The sequence below is a fragment of the Orcinus orca genome, chromosome 6 (assembly GCF_937001465.1).
Source record: "Orcinus orca chromosome 6, mOrcOrc1.1, whole genome shotgun sequence".
In the NCBI taxonomy this organism is placed as follows: Eukaryota; Metazoa; Chordata; class Mammalia; order Artiodactyla; family Delphinidae; genus Orcinus; species Orcinus orca.
The window spans coordinates 6,682,534-6,696,032 of record NC_064564.1 but is presented as its reverse complement, the minus strand read 5'-3'; the positions used below and the strand labels follow the sequence as shown (position 1 = coordinate 6,696,032).

At 42.9% G+C, this 13,499-nt stretch overlaps 1 protein-coding gene across 2 annotated transcripts in view; it reads right to left on the bottom strand.

The window, feature by feature from the left end:
* PALLD (palladin, cytoskeletal associated protein) overlaps window positions 1–13,499 on the bottom strand; it is a 276,660-nt gene that overhangs the window by 223,689 nt on the left and 39,472 nt on the right. For both annotated transcript variants that reach the window (XM_049711349.1, XM_049711351.1), the window contains exon 3: window positions 6,741–6,807. In XM_049711349.1, the coding sequence (XP_049567306.1) occupies window positions 6,741–6,748 (8 nt within the window). In that variant the 5' untranslated portion in view covers window positions 6,749–6,807. The remainder of the gene's footprint in view (window positions 1–6,740; window positions 6,808–13,499) is intronic.

The window sequence follows — 13,499 nt, the reverse complement described above, 5'->3', positions numbered from 1 at the left end:
ATTTCCAGGCCCAGTTTTGCTAAGTCATGGGCTGTGTAATCTCAAGCGACTCATGTCACTTCACTAAACCTGAGATAACTGACTGCATGCACAGGTGGCACAGTATGTGATCTTATTAAGATCCCTTTAACATGAATATTCAGTGACTACTGGATGTTAAATGGCTATAATTGTTATGTATATACTAGCAAATCAATGAAGTGTATTACCACGATCTCGATGTCCATGGAGTTTTCTACAAAATTTCGGTGGATTTTACTTTATTTTTTATTTTTAAAAAACATCTTTATTGGAGTATAACTGCTTTACAATGGTGTGTTAGTTTCTGCTGTATAACAAAGTGAATCAGCTATATGTATACATATATCCCTATAACTCCTCCCTCTTGCGTCTCCCTCCCACCCTCCCTATCCCACCCATCTAGGTGGTTACAAAGCGCCGAGCTGATCTCCCTGTGCTATGCGGCTGCTTCCCACTAGCTAGCTATTTTACATTTGGTGGTGTGTAAGTCCATGAGACTCTCTCACTTTGTCCCAGCTTACCCTTCCCCCTCCCCGTGTCCTCAAGTCCATTCTCTACGTCTGCGTCTTTATTCCCGTCCTGCCCCTAGATTCTTCAAAATCTTTTTTTTTTTTTTAGATTCCATATATATATATGTTAGCATACGGTATTTATTTTTCTCTTTCTGACTTACTTCACTGTGCATGACAGTCTCTAGGTCCATCCACCTCACTATAAATAGCTCAATTCCGTTTCTTTTTATGGCTGAGTAATATTCCACTGTATATACGTGACACATCTCCTTTATCTATTCATCTGTCGCTTCCATGTCCTGGCTATTTTAAATATAGCTGCAGTGAACACTGTGGTACATGACTCTTTGAATTATGGTTTTCTCAGGGCATATGCCCAGTAGTGGGATTGCTGGGTGGTATGGTAGTTCTAATTTTAGTTTTTTGGTTTTTGTTGCGGCACGCGGGCCTCTCACTGTTGTGGCCTCTCCCGTTGCGGAGCACAGGCTCCGGACGCGCAGGCTCAGCGGCCATGGCTCACAGGCCCAGCCGCTCCGCAGCACGTGGGATCCTCCCAGCCCGGGGCACGAACCCACGTCCCCTGCATTGGCAGGTGGGCTCCCAACCACTGCGCCACCAGGGAAGCCCTAATTTTAGTTTTCTAAGGAACCTCCATACTGTTCTCCATAGTGACTGTATCAATTTACATTCCCACCAACAGCGCAAGAGAGTTCCCTTTTCTCCACACCCTCTCCAGCATTTATTGTTTCTAGATTTTTTGATGATGGCCATTCTGACGGGTGTGAGCTGATATCTCATTGTAGTTTTGATTTGCATTTCGCTAATGATGGGTGATGTTGAGCATTCTTTCACGTGTTTGTTGACAATCTGTGTATCTTCTTTGGAGAAATGTCTAGTTAGGTCTCCTGTCCATTTTTGAATTGGGTTGCTTGTTTTTTTGATATTGAGCTGCATGAGCTGCTTGTAAATCTTGGACATTAATCCTTTGTCAGTTGCTTCATTTGCAAATATTTTCTCCCATTGTGAGGGTTGTCTTTTCATCTTGTTTATGGTCTCCTTTGTTGTGCAAAGGATTTTAAGTTTAGTTAGGTCCCATTTGTTTATTTTTGTTTTTATTTCCATTTCTCTAGGAGGTGGGTCAAAAAGGATCTTGCTGTGATTGATGTGATAGAGTGTTCTGCCTATGTTTTCCTCTAAGAGTTTTATAGTGTCTGGCCTTACATTTAGGTCTTTAATCCATTTTGAGTGTATTTTTGTGTATGGTGTTAGGGAGTGTTCTAATTTCATTCTTTTATATGTAGCTGTCCAGTTTTCCCAGCACCACTTATTGAAGAGACTGTCTTTTCTCCATTGTACATTCTTGCCTCCTTTACCAAAAATAAGATGACCATATGTGCATGGGTTCATCTCTGGGCTTTCTATCCTGTTCCATTGATCTATATTTCTTTTTCTGTGCCAGTACCATACTGTCTTGATTACTGTAGCTTTGTAGTAGAGTCTGAAGTCAGGGAGCCTGATTCCTCCAACTCCGTTTTTCTTTCTCAAGATTGGTTTGGCTATTCAGACTCTTTTTTGTTTCCATACAAATTGTGAAATTTTTTGTTCTAGTTCTGTGAAAAATGCCATTGGTAGTTTGACAGGGATTGCAATGAACCTATGGATTGCTTTGGGTAGTATAGTCATTTTCACGATGTTGATTCTTCCAATCCAAGAACATGGAATATCTCTCCAACTGTTTGTAACATCTTTAATTTCTTTCATCGGTGTCTTATAGTTTTCTGCATAAGGTCTTTTGCCTCCTTAGGTAGGTTTATTCCTAGGTATTTTATTCTTTTTGTTGCAATGGTAAATGGGAGTGTTTCCTTAATTGCTCTTTCAGATTTTTCATCATTAGTGTATAGGAATGCAAGAGATTTCTGTGCATTAATTTTGTATCCTGTTACTTTACCAAATTCATTGATTAGCTCTAGTAGTTTCCTGGTAGCATCTTTAGAATTCTCTATGTATAGTATCATGTCATCTGCAGAGTGACAGTTTTACTTCTTCTTTTCAGATTTGGATTCCTTTTATTTCTTTTTCTTCTCTGATTGCCATGGCTAAAAATTCCAAGACTATATTGAATAATAGTGGTGAGAGTGGACAACCTTGTCTGGTTCCTGATCTTAGAGGAAATGGTTTCAGTTTTTCACCACTGAGAACGATTTTGGCTGTTGGTTTGTCATATATGGCCTTTATTATGTTGAGGAAAGTTCCCTCTATGCCTACTTTCTGGAGGGTTTTTATCATAAATAGGTGTTGAATTTTGTCGAAAGCTTTTTCTGCATCTATTGAGATGATCATATGGATTTTCTCCTTCAATTTGTTAATATGATTTCTCACACTGATTGATTTGCATATATTGAAGAATCCTTGCACTCCTGGGATAAAACCCACTTGATCATGGTGTATGATCCTTTTAATGTGCTGTTGGATTCCGTTTGCTAGTATTTTGTTGAGAATTTTTGCATCTATGTTCATCAGTGATATTGGCCTGTAGTTTTCTTTCTTTGTGGCATCTTTGCCTGGTTTTGGTATTAGGGTGATGGTGGCCTCGTAGAATGATTTGGGGAGTGTTCCTCTCTCTGCTATATTTTGGAAGTTTGAGAAGGACAGGTGTTAGCTCTTCTCTAAATGTTTGACAGAATTTGCTTGTGAAGCCATCTGGTCCTGGGCTTTTGTTTGTTGGAAGATTTTTAATTACAGTCTCAATTTCAGTGCTTGTGATTGGTCTGTTTAAATTTTCTATTTCTTCCTGGTTCAGTCTCTGAAGGTTGTGCTTTTCTAAGAATTTGTCCATTTCTTCCAGCTTGTCCATTTTATTGGCATATAGTTGCTTGTAGTAATCTCTCATGATCCTTTGTATTTCTGCAGTGTCAGTTGTTACTTCTCCTTTTTCATTTCTAATTCTATTGATTTTTTTCCTTTTTCTTGATGAGTCTGGCTAATGGTTTATCAATTTTGTTTATCTTCTCAAACAACCAGCTTTTAGTTTTATGGATCTTTGCTATTGTTTCCTTCATTTCTTTTTCATTTATTTCTGATCTGATCTTTATGATTTAGTTCCTTCTGCTAACTTTGGGGGGTTTTTTATTCTTCTTTCTCTAATTGCTTTAGGGGTAAGGTTAGGTTGTTTGAGATGTTTCTTGTTTCTTGAGGTAGGATTGTATTGCTATAAACTTCCCTCTTAGAACTGCTTTTGCTGTATCCCATAGGTTGTGGGTCATCGTGTTCTAATTGTCATTTGTTTCTAGGTATTTTTTGATTTCCTCTTTGATTTCTTCAGTGATCTCTTGGTTATTCAGTAGTATATTGTTTAGTCTCCATGTGTTTTTAGTTTTTACAGATTTTTTCCTGTAATTGATATCTAGTCTCATAGTGTTGTGGTCAGAAAAATACTTGATACGATTTCAGTTTTCTTAAATTCACCAAGGCTTGATGTGTGACCCAAGATATGATCTATCCTGGAGAATGTCCTGTGAGCACTTGAGAAGAAAGTGTATTCTGGTTTTTTTGGATGGAATTCCTATAAATATTAAGTCTGTCCTGTTTAATGTATCATTTAAAGCTGTGTTTCCTTATTTATTTTCACTATGGATGATCTGTCCATTGGTGAAAGTGGGGTGTTTAAGTCCCCTACTATGATTGTGTTACTGTCAACTTCCCCTTTTAGGGTTGTTAGCATTTGCCTTATGTTTTGAGGTGCTCCTATGCTGGTGCGTAAATATTTACAATTGTTATATCTTCTTCTTGGATTGATCCCTTGATCATTATGTAATGTCCTTCTTTCTCTCTTCTAATAGTCTTTATTTTAAAGTCTATTCTGTCTGGTATGAGAATTGCTACTCCAGCTTTCTTTTGATTTCCATTTGCATGGAATATCTTTTTCCATCCTCTCACTTTCAGTCTGTATGTGTCCCTAGGTCTGAAGTGGGTCTCTTGTAGAGAGCATATATGTGGGTCTTGTTTTCGTATCCATTCAGCCAGTTTATGTCTTTTGAGTGGAGCATTTAATCCATTTACATTTAAGGTAATTACTCATATATATGATCCTATTACCATTTTTTTTAATTGTTGTGGGTTTGTTTTTGTAGGTCTTTTCCTTCTCTTGTGTTTCCTGCCTAGAGAACTTCCTTTAGCATTTGTTGTAAAGTTGGTTTGGTGGTGCTGAATTCTCTTAGCTTTTGCTTGTCTGTAAAAGGTTTAATTTCTCTGTCAAATCTGAATGAGATCCTTGCCGGGTAGAGTAATCTTGGTTGTAGGTTTTTCCCTTTCATCACCTTAAATATGTCTTGCCACTCCCTTCTGCTTGCAGAGTTCTTGCTGAAAGATCAGCTGTTAATCTTATGGGGATTCCCTTGTATGTTATTTGTTGTTTTTCCCTTGCTGCTTTTAATATTTTTTCTTTCTATTTAATTTTTGATAGTTTGATTAATATGTGTCTTGGTGTGTTTCTCCTTGGATTTATCCTGTATGGGACTCTCTGTGCTTCCTGGACTTGACTCTTTCTTTTCCCATATTAGGGAAGTTTTCAACTATAATCTCTTCATATATTTTCTCAGTCCCTTTCTTTTTCTCTTCTTCTCCTGGGACCCCTATAATTCAAATGTTGGTGCATTTAATGTTGTCCCAGAGGTCTCCAAGACTGTCCTCAATTCTTTTCATTCTTTTCCCTTTATTCTGCTCTGCAGTTGTTATTTCCACTAATTTATCTTCCAGGTCACTTAACCGTCCTTCTGCCTCAGTTATTCTGCTATTGATTCCTTCCAGAAAATTTTTAATTTCATTCATTGTGTTGTTCATCATTGTTTGTTTGCTCTTTAGTTCTTCTAGGTCCTTGTTAAACGTTTCTTGTGTTTCCTCCATTCTATTTCCAAGATTTTGAATCATCTTTACTATCATTACTCTGAATTTTTTTTCAGGTAGACTGCCTATTTCCTCGTCATTTTTTTGGTCTGGTGGGTTTTTACCTTGCTCCTTCATTGGCTGTCTGCTTCTCTGTCTTCTCATTTTGCTTAACTTCCTGTGTTTGGGGTCTGCTTTACGCAGGTTGCAGGTTCGTAATTCCTGTTGTTTTTGGTGTCTGCTCCCAGTGGCTAAGGTTGGGTCAGTAGGTTGTGTAGGTTTCCTTGTGGAGGGGACTGGTGCCTGTGTTCTGGTGGATGAGGCTGGATCTTGTGTTTCTGGTGGGCAGGACTGCATCCAGTGGTGTGTTTTGGGGTGTCTGTGACCTTGTTATGATTTTAAGCAGCCTCTCTTCTAATGGGTGGGGTTGTGTTCCTGTCTTGCTACTTGTTTGGCATAGGGTGTCCAGAACTGTAGCTTGCTGGTCTTTGATGGAGCTGGGTCTTAGCATTGAGATGGAGATCTCTAGGAGAGCTTTCGCTGTTTGATATTACGTGGAGCCAGGAGGTCTCTGGTGGACCAATGTCCTGAACTCGGCTCTCCCACCTCAGAGGCTCAGGCCTGACAAAGGGTCGGGGCACCAAGACACTGTCAGCCACACGGCAAAATTCACAACTGCTTGGATTCACAACTGCAGAATAAAGTCCTTTAAATCTGAGGGCCCAACCCAGATGCCAGCTCTCTGGTGGTGGATCCTGGACATTGGTATTCTTCATGCCTCCTCAGATCTTCTGCAGCAAACAGCAGGCAGGACGAACGCGGTGGCAGTCTTTGCTCCCAGGGAGGATGGGAACAATTTTACTTTATTTTTGCAAAATGATTAAGATACTAACATTGTATGTCTTCGTAGGAAAAACTCAATTTTGAGATTTTCATGACAAGATCTAACTAGAAATAGACTTCATCCAAATGGAAGCCCATTTCTGGCCTAATTAGATATGTTCTAATGTGTACGGATAACTTGGTTGACATTTACGTTTTAGTAATGATTTAAGTAATTTTCCCTCAACACAAGTGTCCCTTTCATACATTTATAACCTGTTAGTTGTCATTGAAACTAACATGGTGGACGGTTAGACTCTGGCACATCGATGATGAAACGCGGATTTCAAAGCTCGAATTCGTAAGTTAAAAACTGTGTTCTAGGTTCAAGCATTTGGTTCTTGATTGACATCAGCTGACCTCAGAGCACAACACAAGTGGCGTCACAGAGCACAACTCTGTTGACAGCCTTTGCTTATAATTGATGGAATTGTAGGTACTTACTGTGGCATGGCTCCAGGTTTTGATTTGAACGCTAAACTTTCACTGTCAGAATCTGTTGAACTGGCACCTGAGTGGAAAAAAAAAAAAGATGTAAGTAGTACCTATAATTGCTTCCAAAGGTAATGCTCTTCACTCAGACAATAATGTACAGACAGTAATGTAATAATGTAATGTAGTCTTATTTTGAAATAGAGAATGGTTCAGACCATTTCTACTCAGACTGTTTTTTCAGATAATCATGTAAAAACAGAACCACCAAGAAAAGCTTTCTTCAAAGCAGTATGGGTTTAGTGTCAGATTTATTACCAGTTTCATTTTTGTCCCTTTGGCCGTCATAACCACGATTTTAAATGGCTTCTCAACTATGAAATAAATGCATGTGTGTCTGTGTGTAGAACATCCATAGTTTTAAACTTCAACTCTTTCTCAGAAGATTACATGGTGTGGATCATCAATACCTTCATTTCTCATTAATTAGGAGATGCTTTCTGACTCTGATATGGCTTCATTCTTGAATAGGAGGGTTTCTAATTTTGGATCATTCCTTCCCAAATTCATCTGCTTCGTTATTGTGTTTAGATTATGGGTCACCTTGCTGGATTTTTAGGCCAAAATGCAAACTGTCCTTACATTTTAATGCTCATGTATTTTGTGACAAGAGATTTTAGGTAATACTTAAAATAACTGTGATGGTTCGAAGTACATTCTTTTTTTTAAATTTATTTTTGGCTGCGTTGGGTCTTCATTGCTGTGCGCAGGCTTTCTCTAGTTGTAGCGAGCGGGGGCTACTCTTCGTTGTGGTGTGTGGGCTTCTCATCGCAGTAGCTTCTCTTGTTGCGGAGCACAGGCTCTAGGTGTGCGGGCTCAGTAGTTGTGGCTAACGGGCTTAGTTGCTCCACGGCATGTGGGATCTTCCTGGACCAGGGCTCGAACCCATGTCCCCTGCATTGGCAGGCGGATTCTTAACCACTGCACCGCCAGGGAAGCCCCAGAAGTACATACTTGATACTTCTTTTATGAGACATACTTAACTCGAGTTATTTAAATTTATTTAAAATATCTTAATGTAAAGTAATACGCGCTTATAGAAAAGTAACCAAGTAGCACAGAATTGCGTGATGTAATACTGAAGACCAGTAGGTCCCTTCCCTGGTGCCATTCTGCACACGCTAACAGTCTGGCTTGTATTTTTCAGATAAATTGAATGTATTAACAAACATACAGTGGCCTCCCCTTATTGAAGGGAGATAACATTCCAAGACCTCCACACCACTGATAACACCAAATCCTGTTAGTACTCTTTTTCCTAAATATACACACCTAAGGTAAAGTTTCATTTGTAATTTAGGCACAGTAAGAGTTTAACGACAATAACTAATGATAAAATAGAATATAACAATTATGATTATAAAAATGATAATAAAGTTATATGAATGTGGTCTCTCTCAAAACATCTTATTGTACAAATTTGATGCCTTTTCTATCTTAACTAAGCACTTATGTATGCACTGTGGCTGTAACATTTAGAGTTTGAGGCACGACAGCAAAACGAACATGGATTTCTTTTTCCTTCTTCACAACCTGTCAGACAAAAGATTTGTTCTTACCGTATATCTTAGCAACCTTAGCATACTTTTTTTTTCTTTTCTTTCCTTATTAACTTTCACCTTTCACTTGAAGCACTGCACGGCTTCTCTGGCACGTCCAAACTACCAGTATCACTCCTCTGGTGCTTTGGGGCCATTTTTAGTATCAATAAAATCAGGGTGAGTGAACACGAGCGCTGGGACAGTCAGCATGACAACCTAGGTGACTAACAGGCAGCACACGCTGAACACAGGGATGACTCAAATCCTGGAGGTCGAAGCTGAGGCAAGCGATTTCATCACACTGCTCAGATGGCAGAATTGAAAACTGACCATTTATTTCTGGAATTTTCCATAAAATATTTCTGGATCACAGTTGACCGTGGTAACTGAAACTACGGAAAGTGAAACCTCTGATGAGGGGGGATGGCTGTATATTTGTGCATGTATTTGTACAAATGCAATCACACTACATGTGCTTTTTTGTTGTTTTTTAACATCTTTATTGGAGTATAATTGCTTTACATTGTTGTGTTAGTTGCTGCTGTATACTTGTGCTCTTTGTAGTTGGTTCTATTTGCCTGTTGATACATTAAGAATGTACACGTTTACCTAATTCTCTTGGCAAGAGTGCCTCGTGCTCCCTCCCGTGACTGTTCTCTACCATGGCTTTCCTGCTATTACTGATGGTAAAAGCCCTGCTTAGGTGACTGCAGGGTGTTTGTGGTCCTTCCTATTTATTTCTACAGCAATCCCCAGTCCTGGACCATCACGACACACAGACCACCCTGTCCTCCCAAATCTCTCTCTGAAATTTGTCTTCATCTATGTCAGGTTAATTTTCCTATAACACACCTTTCCTGTTTGAAACAAAATAATAAACTTAGATGACCCATGAGTTCTGCTCAGTAAATTAAAAGCCTGCTATTTCCACTAGTCTCGTGCACACCCGGCTGTGTAACGAGGATGCTGGAGTGAAGAGTACACCCCTCCCTGCCCTTGGGGAGCTTCCATTCTATGCGGACACAGACGCAGACAAATAAACGCAGGACGTGGTGGTTAGTGAAATGGGACGGCATAAAGCTGGGGGTCCGGGGAGGGATGGGAATGCAGGGTGCAAGGGAGCCTCTGCCAACAGGGGCTCCGGATAAAGATCAGAGGAGCAGAGAGCTCCCCCTCCTGGCCTCTCCCCACGTCTGAACCTTTAATTACATCATCTGCTCTCATGGGAAGTGCCTACAGGGTCCCTCCTTGATTTCTGTCCTTTCCGAGTGGCCCAGACATGTTCTGTGCTGCCTCTTCGGAGCTGCTCAGCCACTCAGGACATCACACCTCTGAGGACTGGACTGAGGTGTGGCCAGGAAGGGCACACCCATTCTGAGTAGAGCCACGTGCCTGGCCATCGGCTGGGTCGGCGTTTGGTCATCACGATGATGAGCCTCCCTAAGAGGGGAAGCTGCGTCCAACTACAGACCAGAGACCCGAGGAACCAGGGAGGGGAAGGGGCTGCGTGAGGCCACGGGACTGCACGGCAGTGGCACAGGGTCTGAACTTGAGGCCCCGGCTCCCCCAGACCACGCGTCCCCGCCCCCAGCCGCCGTCTCCGGTGCTCAGGGCAGGCTGGTGATTCTGCTGGGATGAGTGACAGGGGGTGAGCTGGGGGACGAGCAAGCAGCTGCGGGTTTGGGGGGGGTGGGGGGAGGCCAGGGACACAGGGTGGGTTTTCACACCGGCCAGCGCGGCTGGACTTGGTGTCTGGGCACGAGCGTGGTTGAGGGGCAAACTACCTGTGCAGGAGGAACTAGGGAAACCGAGCAAGACAAACAGCAAAGCAGCAAAACCAGGTGACAGACAAGGAGAAACGCTGGCACCCCAGCAGGCTGGGGTCAGCAGGTCACCATGGCCCGAGGGCGGGCAGCCCCCCAGACCCCGGAGAGCCCTCGGGAGCAGGCAGGCCCCAAGGACGGCACCAGAGACACTCAGCGGCCAGAAGCCGGGGAGAGGAATAGCTATTTTTCATCTGATTCCCAACGTTTAGATCACTGGAAAAATCCCCTCTGATGACTAAAAAGCCATTCTTGCTTTCGCTCTTTGTTGAGGCTTTTTCCTCACTGACTTGCCGGGAAACAAGGACCAGAGAGGTTCACGTCCACTGGATAAGGATGCGCTTGCTCGTGTTTGCACACCTGACCGAGCCTGCTGGCATCTCAATGTCACCTCCCACCTGGGGTGGGGACAGAGCTGCTCTGCAGGCCCCTTTCCCCCAGGGCGATCCCCCCTCACTCCCCTTCTGTTCCCACCCCTCGGTCCCCAGCTCTGCACCTACAGGGCAGGGGAGAACACCCCCGGCTCAGGGGGACATTCATCCGTGTCTGTTTCTCAAATCCCAGCTAAAAGGGGCAGGGCCCCAGCATTTGTGGTCACCCCCTGCCCGTCTGCTCATCAACTGTTCACCTGCCTACAGGTCACCTGTGTCTACACTGTTCTCCACGCAGTGGGGAATCAATGCTGGTGGTCCCTGAGCTGCTCTAGTGATGGAGAGCAGGCGGGAAAGTCACAACCATGAGCCTCCCATCTTGCCTCTAAAAGGTGCTCCCTCACCATTTTAAAACTTACCCCGTGTAATACTTCCTTGTAGAAAAAGACCCAGAAAAGGCACAATAGCAAAAATTAAAGAAAAAAATCATTCGGAATACCACCACCCAGACACGTTGGATCGTATCCTGCTGAAGTTTACCCCTGTGCACACGTATAATAAACATATGACGTAATACTGTTCAATTTCTGTTTTTTCCCCACTCAATACATTGTGAAGTGCCTTTCCACGTTAATAAACGTGCTTTATAGTTTTCTAATGGCTGCTTCAAATACATTTGTGGCGATTTACCAGAATTTGTTTCATTCTACTATCAACAGATATATTTATTTCCATGTTAAACGGCTCCCCAGAAAGGTGTGTAAAATACAGATACAGTTGGCTCTCCATATCCACGGGTTCTGCATCTGTGGATTCAACCGACCGCAGGTCAAAAAATATATATACATAAAATTCCAGAAAGTTCCCCAAAGCAAACTTGCCTCTGCTGCCCACCAGTAGCTATTTACATAGCATTACATTAGGTATTATAAGTAATGTAGAGATGATTTAAAGTTTACGTAGGTTATATGCTAATACTCTACCGTTTTAGATAAGGGACTTGAGCATCCTTGGATTTTGGTATCCCTGGGGGGTCCTGAAACCAATCCCCTTGCGGATACTGAGGGACGACTGTATGTCAAAATGCCCATTTCCCCCATATTCATGGAAACACCATGTTTTAATTATTTTTGTCAATCTAATATCTACCTTAGCAATATAGAAAAGGCTATATTTCTGAGTGGAAGCAAACTGAATACAGCTTCAAATTCAGAAAATAGGAAGTCTTCCTAAAAGCAGGTATTAACCATTAAAAAAAACTATCTATTTATCTTTATTTATATTTACATTTTAAGTCCCTGAGTGACTTTAGTGAATCCAGCCATGGAGTTAGTTCATCGTTTGGTCCATGTTTGTTTTTCAAAATTAAGGCGTAAATACACTCTGCTCCCCACTCACACTACTCATTTTTTCCCCTCTCCTTTCTCAGTTGCTATAATTACCAGAAACAATCATTTGCTGTCTCAGATAAGAGTAATTGAAGCAATGCCAATGATTTAAAAATTTATAAATGATGAATGACTATAAAAGCATTAAAATGAGTTTTAAAGAACTGCAATGACAGGCATAGATGTTCGTGACGGATTAAATTAAATTAAAAATATATACCAAAGAGTATGTAGAATATAATATACACATTTAGATAAAAGATTGAACAATAAAAATTTTTAAGAGTGGTGGACACAGGGTGGTGGGATTACACATGACTTTTATATCTTTATTTCCATGTTTTAGATTTTTTAAAATGAAAATGTGCTATTTCTATAACAGCAACAATAGCTCACACTGTGTGTCGGTCCCCCTCTAGGTGATTAACTCACTCATTTCTTACGAGAACATCAATTTCTCCAGGCAGAGACGGAGAAACTGAAGCAAAGAGCCATCCAGTCGCTGTTCTGGGTCTTGGAGCTGGGAGCTGGGCTGGCCAGAAAATACCAGGAAGGATATTTAAAAATGAATACTGTGGAGAATGCGCAAAGCTGAGCTTAGACTCCATCAGCTTCTCACAGCAAGTCTTCCAGATCCAGCAGAAGGAACCTTTCGCTCAGATCGGCTTTGTCCTGCTGCAGCCACAGGGACCGTTCCTTGTATAACATTTCCACACACTTTGAAATGTCACTTAAAAGGGGCACACGTCTTATCTGATTGTGACAAGCTTGGAGAACCTACAAATAAACATCACACAAGGTCTGCCGGCGTGCGCCACGCTCAGAATTCCTGCCCTTCCCCACCGTCTTTATGCCGTCCCCTCCACCCCCATCCAGCTCAACTCCCCGACCACGGGGTCAGGGCTGGGTGTAACCCAGCTTCCTCATCGCACACTTGGGAACCCCCCTCCTGCCCCCTTCGGTGCTCCCCGAGCTGTAAAGATCTGTGCCGTCCACGACAGGGTCAGGAGGGGCGGCAGGGATGCAAACGTGGGATGTCCACGTTTAGTTCACGTGTCTGTGCTCACCTGTCCCATTTCTACCGTGCAACTGTTGAGAGCAGCTCTTCGCCACCTGCACACTGTGGGCGGAGGCCGTTTCCTTCTCTTTTTCCAGGAACTGGCTCCCTGGCACCTCACACTCCCCCCACCCCCCTGCAGGATCCGCGTTTTCTCGCTTGGACCGTTTTCATCAGCATGGAAATATACTCTAGAAATCCTGCTACGAAAACCCACAGGCAAACAGGCTCACAAAGCATCCTGACCCGGCGCTCCCGTCCAGATACCGGCCCCTGGCTCTGCCGGTGCTTGGGCAGAACCTCCCTGGCGCCCCCCAACGCGTTCCCGTGCGTCCTTCCGGGTCCCGCAGACGCGCGGCGTTCGGTCCCTCCAGGCTCTCCGAGCCCCTCTTACTAACATCCCCCACAGCAACCACACCTGCCCCTCCTGTCCTCAGCGCTGGCCTCCGGCAGCGGGGGGCCCAAGCTGCACGGCCCTACCCTCTCAAACACCGACCCGCCCCCCCAGCCTCCCCGCCCACAGGGCCCTCC